Below are 13,745 nucleotides of genomic sequence, written 5' to 3'. Positions count from 1 at the left end.
AAGAAGGAAAGGTATAGGCAAGATTCTCACCGGATCAGCAGAAATCCTACGGTTTTTACTGGGTGCTATGTTCTTTCGGTTGGCATAACGTAAGGCATATGTGCGGGGAGGGACTTGAGGGGGCATGGTCTTGCTCCGAGCTACAGGCTTCCCAGGGGTGTCCTTGGCAAATCCCAGGAGCCCTCGGCCCTCTTTCCAGCCCCTCTTGGGATCCTGAAGCAACTCAGTGTCATAAGTAGACTTCAGGTTGAGGCGAGTTATGGCATCATTGATGCCATCATAGTCCACAGACCCCAGGAGGTTTCCCTGGCCCCCACTCCCAGGTTCTTCTTCTTCCTCTAGGATTCGACGACCCAGGAACTTGCTGGGAGGTTGCTGGTTTGAGGAAAAGGTGTTTATGTCATTGGGTTCGGAAGGCTTAGGAGAAAGGGAATAGGTTTTGCTGGGAGGCTGTGGGGGAGTATCCCAGATAGAAACCCGAGGAGGAATCGGGGGTGGGGACAGCTTCTTGGGGGAGCTATTCCTGTCCTCTGGCCTTGGAGGCAGAGAGAGCCCACCATCTGAACCATCAAAAATATAGAGATAGTCTCCAGAGAGGGGGCCCTTCAGCCAAGGATCTGGTCCCGGTTGGAGGCCCTCGGAGGTAGAGTGGTTAGGGGCTCCATCATGTGGGGAGAAGGAGTTGTAGTTGAGGGTGGGATCAGAGCCCGAGAGTCCTCGAAGAAGTTTAAGGTCATTCCTCCCACCAACTGGCTTGCCATAGAAGTCCAGGACAGGCCCATCCCAGCTGATAACAGAGGAGTCTGGGTTCTGCTTGGCTCGCTGGTTCTCTTCTTTATCATGCCGCAGCCGGGACAGAGCATCATACTCCATCTGAAGAGCCTCAGCCATTGCCAGCTCCTTTCGGCTAATGCCCACAGACTCCAGGGACTTCCAGTGCTCCCCATTCCCTTGGGTTGAAGACATGGTGGAGTTAGATAGAGAACAGGTAAGCGGGCCTGTTACTTCCTGCCAACGTCAGGGCTTATGGATTGTGGCATGGTGCCCAGGCACCTGTCAAGGGGGAAACAAAGACTCTGGTCAACCATCAAGAAGCTTATTATGGTGATTTAACTGCATATTAATTGCTATATAAAGAGAACTTAACAGATCCAATCTCTGTTTCCTCAGTGCTCAAGACTAAGCCAGTTGGGGAAAGAGACCTCTGGTTCTCCATCCCATCACATAAACACACACATACACCATGACACACACATGGCAGCTAGGAGGCACAATGGATAGGGCACTGGACCTGAAATCGGGAAGGCTTGAGTTCAAATCCTACTTTCAAAGCTTGCTAGCTGTGTGACCCTGGGTAAGTCACTGAACTCCTTTTCTTAACTATAATAATGCCAACCTTCCAGAGCTATTGTGAGGATCAAATGAAATATCTGTAAAGCACTTTGCAAACCTTAAAGGGATATATGGTAGTTTTTACTATTATTATAATAATACATCCCAAGAAGAAATAGCTTCTACCATTTACTGAGAGAGCAGACTATAAAGATTAGAAATCTTCCTTCCAGAAAGACAAAGGATGAGAGGGAATATGATTGAAGTGTTAATAATCATGGGGATATAGAGAAAGTTAACATGGATTCATTCACCAAATCTCAAAACACTAGACCTGGGAACACCCTTGGTGTTGGAAAGAGGTAGTTTAATGCACATTAAATTAAGTATAATGCGATCTTATTGTAAGAGGGCTATTTATTACATGGATTTTAATATAAAATGTGTCAACTCTCCCAACAATGCCATATAATAAAAACCTGATCAAATACAGTGTTGGGGAATCTGTAAGGATGTAGAGGGCCACAGGCTGTTCATGAGGTCTCACTGATGGGCGGAGGCCCCTCTCAGGTGATTGATCTATGAGCAAAGGTCGCCTGGTTCGGTGCTCCATTCTATGCATCTCTAACTTCCCTAGTTACTCATTAGTTATTAACAGTGTACTTGTGATTGGTAGTAGGTAAGTGCATGGACTGTGCATGCACTGTCCTTGAGCACAGCATGGGTTATACGTCATTGTAACTTGAGAAAGAGTTCCTGTTATTTTACTATATAAGTAAGTGCTTTGCTAAAAATAAACAGAGTTGCTGCCATCTTTTCTCCCACCTCATCAATGCATGCTTGGAGTGAAAGATCAAGTTGGTCTTGATTCTTCAGGTGATTGGGAAATCCTAGGTCCCAGGTAGGCTCTGTAGCTGAGTGAACTAGTTGTGCACAACAATACAGCATAATTTTAAAATATAGTAGGGTATGTGTATATGTGTCTAGAAAAAATGTTAGTCTTGTCTTCTAGCACTTGTCATGGAAAGTTATTTCTGAGATCACAGAATCTCTAAATTGAAATGGACTCATAGCTTATCTAGCCACATACTGGAGTTCAGGAAAATGCAAGCTCCAGCTTGCCACTCATTAGAGTTCAGGGGAATGCAGGCTCCAACCTGCCATCCACTATTGTTCAAGAGAATGCAGGCTCCAACTTGTCATTCATTAGAGTTCAGGAGAATGTAAATTCCCTGAGAGCAGGGACAGTTTCAATTTCTTCTCTGTATCCCAAGCACCTAATACAGTGCCTTACATACAGCAGGAGCCTAATAAGTGCTTGTTGCATTTCACTGTAATGTTTTACTCAATAGGTAATAAACATGTGAAATGTGTTACTCTTTTCACATCCTACCCCTGGACTTGGCACATGCTTAAAACAGAGATCGGGTAAATCCATGATTGATAGATTCATTGGCTCCATATTGAGTTATTAGGTGGAAATTAAGGCTTCACAGGACACCCAGGAGAAGCAATAGATTTAAGATCAGAAGATTTGGTTTCAGGTGCCTATTCTGACACATACTAAAAGTGTGACCTTGGGCAAGTCAACTTGAATTCTCTGAGTTTCAGTTTCTTAATTAGTAAAATGAGGATAATAATACTCACACTATCGATGTCCTGGAGTTATGAGAAGTGCTTTGCAAACCTTCAGGTTCTATATAAATGGTATTTAAGGTTGACATGAAGAAGAATAACCACATCCCTCCACAACCTGTGCTCTGATGCCTCAGTGGAAACAAAATATTGCTATTAATGGTTAGCATTTATTTGGTGCTTGTTATATAGAGGCATCATGGTAGAGCAGACTTTGAATCAGGACACTTGGGTTTAAATGTCTCCATCAGATCTTATGAGCTGAGTGACCTTGGACAAGTCACTTAAATTCTTTGGTTCTCAGATTTTCACCTTTGAAATGAGAGGATTGGACTAGATGACTCTAACATCCTTTCCAACTTCAAATCTATGATGCTGTGATAAAGGTTATACATAATACACACATACAAATATAATGTAATTTCTTCACCAAAACTATGAGGTAGAGAGGCTAGGGGGTCCACCTTGTGGGATACAAGTGGGGAGTACAAATATTATTGTCCCATATTACAGATAAGGAAATTGGAGTTCTGGGAGACAGGGGTTCACATTTTTCCTTTTCACCCCAACCTCAGCTCTTATCCTCGGCAGTTTCAATATCCAGACTTATGATGTTCATCAACCTCTTTAATTCCAAAAACTCTACCTCTACTCTACCTCAGTAACCCCCAAGAAGACTTTTATAACACAGTCTTACCTCTAATATCTTCAACCCTGAAATTTTCTTTCAATTTCAACCCTTGATTGTGCCTCTCCACTGTGTCACTCCTTCTGCACCTGCCCTTAACCCTCACCACAATTTCTGATCTTCAATCTTACCTCAGTCTTCTAGTCCATAAACTCTAGTCTCACTTTATACCCTTCGATGTTGACCCTAGAGTCAACCAATTTAGCAAAGCACCGCCATTCACCTTGAATCTACTGCCCCTTTGCCCAATATCCATTTACGTGCTATTAACCTTCAATTCTGGGCTACCTCCACCATCTCTCTTCTAGCACTCTCTACTTCCAAATCTCTGAAGATTGCTGGAAGGATTCACAAAGTTGTACAGACCAGTCTAATACAAATTTGTGTTACTTGCCTCATCTGGGACCTCACCATTGCACAGTGATCATTTAAATCATCTTTGATTAACTCTCTATGACATTTGCCACCAAAGCTGTGCCAAGCCTTCTCCTCTCTCAAGCACCCAGCTCTGCCTTCACCTCATCTCTCTTTCTTCAGATGACTATATCTCCTATTCTATTGAGGAGATTGATGCCATCCATCACCAGCTCCCTCAGCTTTCCATTGTTTCTTCAAAGTTTAATGCAGTCTCAGAGGATGAGGAGACCTTCACAAGGAAAGGTCCAGTCGTACTCATATCCTTAATCCCCTTCCCCGTTAGCTCCTTTGGAATTTCTCCGAATAACTTCTTCTCCCTGGCTTGTACACAGTAGACACTTAATCACTGTTTGTTGAATTGAATTGTATTGTTAATAAGCAGCAAAGTTGAGACTCAAATCTAGGTCTTCTGATCCCAAATTCCTCATTCTTCCCATTACCCCACAAAACTCCCTCATGGACCACGGGGTTGACCCAGTGTGCCAGTGCTGATACTCAAAAGCCTATATATGCCATCTCTCCTGGCAGGACCCCCCCCCATTTCCCCTGGCTTCTCCAGCTCTCACTCCCTTCACATTTGCTCACCCCTTCAATGGGGATTGAAATGGTCCTTTCCAAAGATCAGGCAGTTATTCAGTTTGAGGAGAGATGGGCCAAAATTCTAGAGAAACCCTACACCGCATCAGCCCTATCAACGTAAACCTGGTAATCTGGCTACTTGGGAGTAAATGTCAGTGCTCAGCACACAGCCAGTGATCAATACACATCCATTTAATAAGCTTATTAATCTTTGACCCTGAAGAGTGGACCTGGACCTTCATGCAGGGCAGGCTGCATTCCTGGCCTGGGAACGCCTCAATTGTAAGATTCTTGGGGTAACCTTAGCCAAGCACCAATGTGAAAATCTCCAGGGTAGGAAGTGCAGCCAGGAAGACAATACGAATCCCAATGTTCTTCATTTCCACTGAGGAAACGGACTCTTGCTGGAGCGAAAAAGGATTTCAGTTAGCACTTAACACCTGGCAATAATAAATGTTAGGCACTGAGGTGAGTCGTTCAGTGTACAAACATTTATATAGCACATACTCTGTGCCAGGCACTGTGCTAAATAAACACAGGCTCTCCACAAAGTACATTCTCTTAAAAACAGCTAAGCAAAGGCATTCAGTCGTGCGATGACAGTACAAGTTACTTTACGCATTTGTAGTTTACTGATAGTTAACAGAAAGGAAGGATGTGGGTTCTAACCTCAATAGAATGGTACCGGCAAAGTCCATTGTATTTAACCTGATTACTGCATTATTTAAAGTACTGTGAAGATGTCAAGATTTCAAGGTGGTAAGAACCAAATACAGGAAGCTGAAAGGAGCACAGTTCTGATGCCTGGAAAATGATATTGCATGTGAAGTCCTGAAGAAGACTCGCTCCAGGGCCTAAACTGGCCCAACCATTTAAAACCAAGTGCCCCTCGCTAAGGTTAGGCTGAGACCCTTAGCTAGAGATAAAGGAGGCTCATGTTTACCTGCTTGATAAACCAGACTTACCCACACCAAAGGCTCCTAGCCCAGGGTGATCACTGCCCCATTTCTTGGAATTAGTTTGTTTTTACCCCATATGTGCTTTTCCTTACCTAGGTAAAAGCCGCTACCCTGGGTAGAATTTCAGTTCTTTGAAGGAAGGGACCATTAACTTTTTTACTATCTCCCCAGTGCCTAGCAACACATAGAAGAATCCTCATAAATGCTGGCTGGTTGTCTGAGACAGAGAGGATCACATGTTATTCAATAAAAGAATTCTCTTCCTCCTATACCTTGGCAACTAGAGAGTTTTATGTCTCTCAGTTAGCAAAAAAGAACTCAGGCAAGTGATTTTGCTTTCTCAAGGTCAGTTCCTTCATCTGAAGAACAGGACAATAATATTTGCAATACAGTGACACTGAGTTGCTCATGAGGAGGTGGGGAACCTGCAGCCTCGAGGCCACATATGGCCCTCTAGGTCCTCAAGTGCGGCCCTTTGACTGAATCCGAATTTCACAGAACAAATCCCCTTAATAAAAGGATTTATTCTGTAAAATCTGGAGTCGGTTAAATGCACCCAAGGACCTAGAAGGCCGAAGGTTCCCCACCCCTGGTTTTGCCAACTTTGAAGAACCACATATATGTCACCTAAATACACAATTCATTAGAAAGCTTTTTTTTAACCTTGATCAGATCTCAATTGAATTAAGGCTCAGAGAAACTGCAGACACTTGTATAAAGAGATTCAGTGATTCATTTGATCCTCACAACAACCCTGGGAGGTCAGTGCTATAATTATGCCCACTTTACAGATGAGGAAACTGAGGCAGATAATGACTTGTCCAAGGTCACACAGCTAGTAAGTATCTGAGGCCAAATTTGAGCTCAGGTTTTCCTGATTCTATTGCCAATACTCTAACCTCTGCATCACCTAACTGACTAGGAACTTTCAAAATTTTTCTCAGTCAAGTATGGTCTGGTGGCAACAAAAGAAAATTTCATTGGTTAAAGGATGTCTAGGTTCAGCTTCAGAAACAGCTCCAAATGTCTGTCAGGGCTGTTTCTTTATAGTCTCTCCTTTTTAGTATGTGGAGGGAAGGGGAAGTCCTTAAACACAGGTCAGGATTTCACTTAGTTGGGATAGGTTTTTGTTTTTTGGAGGCAGCTGGGGTTAAGTGACTTGCCCAGGGTCACACAGCTAGTAAGTGTCTGAGGCAAGATTTGAACTCATTTCCTCCTGACTCTAGGGCCAGTGCTCTATCCATTGTGCCACCTTGGCTGGGATACTTTTAATCAGATACAGAGGGATGGAGAAGATGATCTTTCAAGCAATCTTCCTACATGACTTAGATATAAAAAATCAAATCATAAACAAATTAGAGGATCAAAGAAGGAAGTACCTTCTGAAACTGTGGATAAGAGAGTAGTCATAACCCAACAAGGGCTAGAGAGGGTCCAAGCTATCAACAGCTGTATTAAAAAAAAATTCCAAATCAAGAGTCCTTCCTACTCTGATAATAGGACCCAACCCACCAATCCCCTTCCCACAGAGAATTCTGGAGCAAAGAGTTCAGGAATAACTGGTCTTATTCCAATGCCCACCGTTCTAAAGTGACAGAGAATTAAGAGAGGTGGAGTCAACTCTGACAACTCTGGGCTAGGTCTAATCACAGCTTTATCATCAATTCTAGGACGTGCTGGGTGGGCTCTGAGGCAGACCAACCCATAACCCCAGATCCACACAAACACCGAAGAACAATCCCACTCACCACAATGAAAACATGAATGGAAGAAGACTCTGGGCTCAATTCTGAAGGCAATAGTCTCCAAACTGTTTCTCTCAACCTCAACCAGCCTCTCTGCCTGCAGACACTCACACCACTCTCATTCACCACCCCCTTTGCTCCACCCTGTGTCTAGGTTAGAGTAGCCCTGTTGCCATGGTCTGAGAGTACTGATGCCACCACTTCATTCAGCTGTGTCTGACTGTTCTTTCTACCCACCTCCCCTGCCCATATTGCATCCCCTCATGCCATAGGTGCAATATAAAGAAATCTCCAAATGCTGTCCCTCTTCCATCTCCCCACCCTCAGTTCTCCATTCTCCCTACAATACAGACAGGAAGAAGTTCCAGGGTTCCAGTGACCTTGTCCCACATGCCCTTCACCAGGGTGAGGTTGAGGGGGTCTGGGGAGAATACATGGAGACGAAAGCAAGCAGTTGAGTCCATAGGCCCTCCCTCGTGAGCTTCCTCCCAGCCTGGAATTCAGACGGAGGAGAGACAAGTCTCTCCCACTCTAACCAATATCCCCCTGACTCTGGGCCAGGTCAACAGAACCACAGCGGCCACAGGGCTCTAAGCCCAACCAAATGACAGATCTCCTGCCCTTAGGCCACACCAGGAGCTGGTCCTCAGCCAAGCCTGCTCTGTAGTTGAAAGAGGGATATGGAAAGAAGGTAAGTGGAGTGGTTAGACAGTGGGGAAGGCTGGACAGACAGTAGCATGGAAACATCAGGAAAACTAACCCGTATAATTTGGAAACAGAAAAAAATGGAGCTAGCTCTCTCAAAGGACCCAGGACCCCCCACCCCAAACTGTCTCTTTCAGAGGAAGGGTTGCATGAATGCTATAGGAATTAGTCTCTTGTGCTCCTCAGGATAGCTCAGGCCAATCTCTGCCTCTCACCATCCAGGGTCCTCTCCTTTAGGCCTCTTTGGATCAGCAGACAATAGACTTTCCCTTACCCCCAGAGAGCCAAGGGCCATACCTGTGGACCCTACAAGTGAGTGCCAGCAGTACAGGGTATGGAGGCCAGGTTAGAGTTGCTGCTCCCCCTTCAACCTGGCCAGAGATGACTGATCCTCTGTTATAACATTAACTAGTACCCAGACCTCAGGTAGCAAATCTTTGTGAAATGAGGGAGGGAAGGGAAGAGAAATCAGAAAAGGTGGCTGGGAACAGGAATCTTGAGGCCATTTTAAACCATGTCCTTCAGGAAGGCTATGGAGCCAGGCAGCAATGAGAATGGAGAGTCCAATGGTGGTTTAAAGCAGCTAGAGATCCCAGGAGGGATATTAGACTTATCAGACTGATGTCAGCCTCAATAAAAGAATGGAGGGAGGGACCCTAGAAACCAGACCCCACAGTTACAATACAGCCAGCTGGTATATGCTAAGGGCAGGTTGAGTGGGTTGGTGCCAAGATCTGTGCACCACCAGACACCAATCTCAGCCTATGTAGTAGCTAGCATTTAAAGAGTGAAGTGAGAAAGAGGGGAGGAGGAGGAAATAGAAAGAGGGAAGAGGTACGCCATGGTACTGAGTGAGATGGTGGAAGGGAAGGGGTGAGTCCGCATGGCTGATATCAAGGCAAGCATCCTTGTGCCAGGAAAAGAGGGTGTTCTCAGGTAACCCTCCCAGTATTATGGGATCATATCAGAGAGACATCACATTATAATGGAAAGAGAGGTGTGCTTGAGATCAAAGTGGTCTGGCTGTGTGATGTTGGGGAAGTCACTGACCCTCTCAGGATCATCTCTAAAAATTAGCACAGTAACACTGGTACTACCAGTTGTAAGTAAAATGCTTAAAACTCTATGGAACATGTCGTTGTTATTATACCATCAGGGCTGGAAGAGATTGACTGCTAAACAGATTGTGATATCAGAATCATCCTCTTTATGACTACAAGACCAAAAATCTATCTGGCTCTTCTTTTCGACCAACCAGCTAAAGATACAGAATGGTAATTCTCTCCCCTGCCCCCACTCCACCCCCAAGGTAGAATGTAGACTGCTGGGAAATTAGAGCTATCCTCTGGCTATCTAAGAAGGGGTGTAAAAAGCAAAAAAAAAAAAAAAAAAAGGAAGGCTCACAGGTGCAGAGTGCAGCAAGACCCCTAGGCTTCAGGGATTTTGCCCCTTAGTGACTTTCCTAATAAACTTTTTAAATCATTGTTGTAGAATGAGGTTGTTTCCTAAATTAGAATAGGACATGATGCCCTTCATATCCCTTAAAAACTATATTCTTCCTAGATCCAATGCAAGATGAGGGTAAGGTCAAGATGTCAGAGACTATATGACCTCTGACCTTTGGGGGGCATTTCTGAGGTTCCCCTCTCCCTGCCCATAGCCTGCTGGACCCACCAGATCTGCAGGCAGGGAACCACTCTCCCCCCTCCTCCACTATAAGCTGCAGAATCCCTATCCTCTTCTATCTTGCACCCAGCATCTTGTACCAGATCACAACAAACCAGGCTCCAACAGGTCCAGGCACATGAGCAGAAAACAAAACAACTCTCCCTGGTACAGAACCGTACAACTGGAAGAGAATATTAAAGATAAATTAGCAGGACCTTGGTTAATAAACTGTAACTCACAAAAGCACTTTACATATATTACTTCATTTGATCCTCACAACAGCCCTGGGAGGTCAGTGCTATAATTGTCCCCTTTTTACAGATAAGGAAACTGAAGTTGATAATGACTTGCCCAGGATTACACAGCTAGTAAGCATCTGAGGCCAAATCTGAACTCAGGTCTTCCTGATTCTGTTGTCAATACTCTAACCTCTGTATCACCTAGCTGATTAGGAGATCAATACCTGATCCATCAAAGATATATGGCAACTGATTCTAAATTAGAGGCCCATTAGACCATTAGAGTTGGAGGTCCTACAAGCCACTGGAGCCATCTCTCCTAGTCTTCTATTAGGGAGGTCTTCCTTGTAGTTGAACCTATACCCTTTCTGGAACTGTCTGCCCATAAGCAAGTCACTTCACCTTTGATTTCTAGGATCTTGAAAGTGATACTGTCCACAAATAGCATTCATGTCTTTTCTCAGGTCATCTCTGGATTCACTTTGTAACCCAATGGAAACCAGAGGTCTTTTCTCCTAAACCTGTTACTATTTGTCAACCTATATAGTTAGTTTCTTTATCTGTAAAATAGGGATAATAACAGCATTTACCTCTCAGAATTGCTGTGAGGACCAAATAAGATATTTATAAAGTGCTTAGCACAGTACCTGGAACACAGTAAGTACTATATAAATGCTTATTCTCTTTCCCCCTTTAGGGGGGAAAGGTTTCAGCAAAGCACTGTATCTCCTCTCTATGTCTCTCTCTCCCCCCTTTCTCCTTTTTCTTTTCCTCCTCTTCTCCTTTCTTTCTCTCTCCTCCCTCTTTCTCTTTTCCTCCTCTTTCTCGCTCTTCTCATCTCTCACTTTCTCTTCCTCTTCCTTCTCCCTCTCTTTTTCTCTCTCTCTCCTCTCCTCCTCCTCTTTTTCCATCTTTCTCTCATCTTTCTCCTTCTCTCTTCTTGCCTCTCTCTGTCTCTCTCTTCACTCCCATGCCTCCCCCAACAAGGGACAGAATAGGGGGAGGGTGAGCAAGTATATTCTCTGTAGTAATGAAAAATAATTGGTCTTTGCATTGTCCTCATACATATCCATTCAGAGATTTGTTACATACTTCCCTCCCCCTGGCTTCTCTTCCCCATTCTAATGGAGTCCCTGGCCTTTCCTAGTAGGAGCTGTTCTCCATCCATCCCTTTATTTATCTGTTCTCTTCTTCTCAAAGTCCTCTCTAATCTCTCCATATCTTAAAATGTACCCAATTTGTCTGAACTAAAACTAAATGCAATAACCAATTTTACGGTGATAAAAGGACAAGTGATAAAACACAAAAGTGTGGGACTACAGGTGCGGAATATCACATACGCTATTAATTATGGTCACAATGTCTGCTGATTTTACTTAATTGTTTTTCTTTGTTACAAGGGAGGGTTTTAGAGCAAAGCATATTGGTAAGCGACTAGTGTGAAGGAAAAAAATTATTAATAAAATAAGATGTGCCCTATTTTAATTTTCACAATGGTCTAATAAAGACCTTCACAGTGTCTAGCAAAATACAAGTGATTTTTAGGATCATGAAAGTGATACTGTCCACAAATATCATTCATGTCTACTTTCTTTTCTCAGGTCATCTCTGAATTCACCCTGTGACCCAATGGAACCCAGGGGTCTTTTCTTCTAAACCTATTACTATTTGTCAACCTATATAATTAGTTTTGTTATCTGTATGCACAACCTGAACTAGTAAAACTTTGGAGTGATTAGGCCATCCCTGCTTTTCAGACTGTGGAATAAAATGACTAGTTAACTATTAGATACAGGAGGCAGTATGAGGGGAGGTACGGGTGAGGGTGGGTGGAAATGAAAAGTTCCCTCTTCCAGCCAATACTTTAGATCTAAGGCCAGGACCAGATTGCTGAATGGAACCATTGGCAAAGACCAGGAGTCTTGGCAGGAAGTAGAAAGTTCTAAACCTGGGCTGTTTCCCAGGACCCAATGCAGCTACGTCAGGTTTCTGTCTGACCCACCCCTCCTGAAGTTCAGAACCCAACCCCTGCTTTGCACTCTATGGTGTCAAGCCTGTATTTCCTTCCAGAAGCGCTGGCCTGGTAATTCAATTCCAGATCCCCTTCTCCCCTCCCCACTTGCTTAGGCCCTCAGAGGGCAGAAACAAAGGCAGTTTAGGAGAGAGAAATGGCCAGTGAGGAAGGTGGTACCCATTGTGATTGATCAACCTTCCAGCCCAGAGATTTAGTAGGGGTCCTCTCATTTTGAACCTTTCCCCTTCCAAACCCCAACAAAAATGTAGAAATTCAGGTTCCCAGAGACACTGTAACTCACAGGAGGAATAAGACCTTTGAGTGAAGCCCTTCAAGGAGTTAGAAGGATTCAGTGGTGAAATAGGCATGGGAAGGAGAAGGTCAGCTTCAGTAGAAGCCTTTCTCCTTATGTCCGTCCATCCTCCTTCCCTCTAATCTTTATCACTGGACTCAACTATCTCCCCAACAATGCCAAACTTCCAGATTTCCTGTCTCCCTTTCCCCACCCCCCCTTACCATTACCTCAAATCGAGCTTTCCTAGCTCCTACCCAAACTTTTCTCAGTAATCCAACTACCCAGGGCCAGGAGTGAGATGACCCCTCCCTTGTGAGCTGCACAAGAGTGACAGTCTTGGTGGCCACCATGTCTCTACTCTGCCTGAACACTCATCAGATGGAAAAATTAAGGCACCATAATCAGCATGTCAGCCCAACGCCTATATCCCTAGGGTCCTCACAGGGCTGAAATCTCAAGCTAACACATCTCTTCCTTCAGGGAGGAAGATACTGATGAAGTAAGGCATAAACTCAACATAGTTATTCTCCTGCCCTTTGGTGGGGTTTGCAGGGGGTGGGGGGTGGGGGAAGATAGAAGGAAGGAAGAGAAAGAAAGAAAAAAAAAGTAGCAGCAGAGAAGAAGGAAGCATTTACTACAGGCCTACTATGTGTCAGGGCCTGCCCTAAGCACTTTATGTGAGGATCATTTGATCCTCACAACCACCCTTCCCACCCTTCAAGGTAGGTGCTAGTATTATCCCCATTTTACAGTTAAGGAAACTGAAGCGGACAGAGATTAAATGACTTACCCAGAGTTATATAACTAGTAAATATCTAAAGTTTGAAGTCAAGACTTCCTGACTCAAGGCCCAGTGTTCTATCCACTGCATCACCTAGCTACCTCTAATGAGGAAGAAAAGATGAAATAGATAAAGGGAGAGAAAGAAAGACAGAGGAGGGAGGGGCAAGAGGAGAGAAAGAGAGGAAAGAGAGAGGAGAGATAAGAGGAGAAAAGAAAAGACAGAGAAGAGAGGGAGGGAAAGAAAATGAGAGAAAGAGAGAGGGAATAAACAGAGAGGATAAAGAGAGAGAGGGAAAGAGAAAGAGGACAGAGAGAAAACAAAGTGAGGAAGGGGAAGAGAAAGAGAGAAAGAGAAAGGAAGAAGGGAGAGACAAAGAAAAGACAAGAGAGAGAGGAAATATGGAACCACCAACATAAGCTCTCTACTGGGTAGAGGATAACAGAAATTGTCAATGAAAATATCCAAAGAAATTAAGCAAGTATTTTGTCTGGGGTAAGCTTCTGACTCCCCAACTCTATTCCGTTAAATTCTAATAATTTATTGGGCAATTACGCTATACTCCCTCTCTTTCAAAGATCTTGCTCTTCTCATCATAAAGAAGCCTTCTCCCTCACCCACCCCACCCCCACCCCCACCCCTGCCTCCCTCCATGGATCATGCTAGGGCAAACCAAGGGCCAGTGTGA

At 44.2% G+C, this 13,745-nt stretch overlaps 1 protein-coding gene and 1 long non-coding RNA gene across 7 annotated transcripts in view; one reads left to right on the top strand and one right to left on the bottom strand.

Annotated features, from left to right (window-relative positions):
• Positions 1-13,745, bottom strand: part of PIK3C2B (phosphatidylinositol-4-phosphate 3-kinase catalytic subunit type 2 beta) — a 78,245-nt gene that overhangs the window by 53,253 nt on the left and 11,247 nt on the right. For all 6 annotated transcript variants that reach the window (XM_078156390.1, XM_021003113.2, XM_021003111.2 and 3 more), the window contains one exon: positions 31-1,053. In XM_078156390.1, coding sequence (XP_078012516.1) covers positions 31-966 — 936 coding nt within the window. In that variant the 5' untranslated portion in view covers positions 967-1,053. The remainder of the gene's footprint in view (positions 1-30; positions 1,054-13,745) is intronic.
• LOC110219607 (uncharacterized) lies at positions 2,124-11,757 on the top strand. The gene is made up of 4 exons (XR_002327693.2): positions 2,124-2,233; positions 7,281-8,046; positions 9,217-9,334; positions 11,569-11,757. It is a non-coding gene; the product is annotated as an uncharacterized LOC110219607 (long non-coding RNA).

This window comes from Phascolarctos cinereus, unplaced genomic scaffold, assembly GCF_003287225.1.
Source record: "Phascolarctos cinereus isolate Bilbo 61053 unplaced genomic scaffold, phaCin_HiC Scaffold_5;HRSCAF=322, whole genome shotgun sequence".
In the NCBI taxonomy this organism is placed as follows: domain Eukaryota; kingdom Metazoa; phylum Chordata; class Mammalia; order Diprotodontia; family Phascolarctidae; genus Phascolarctos; species Phascolarctos cinereus.
This window is presented reverse-complemented; position numbering and strand designations above follow the sequence as displayed.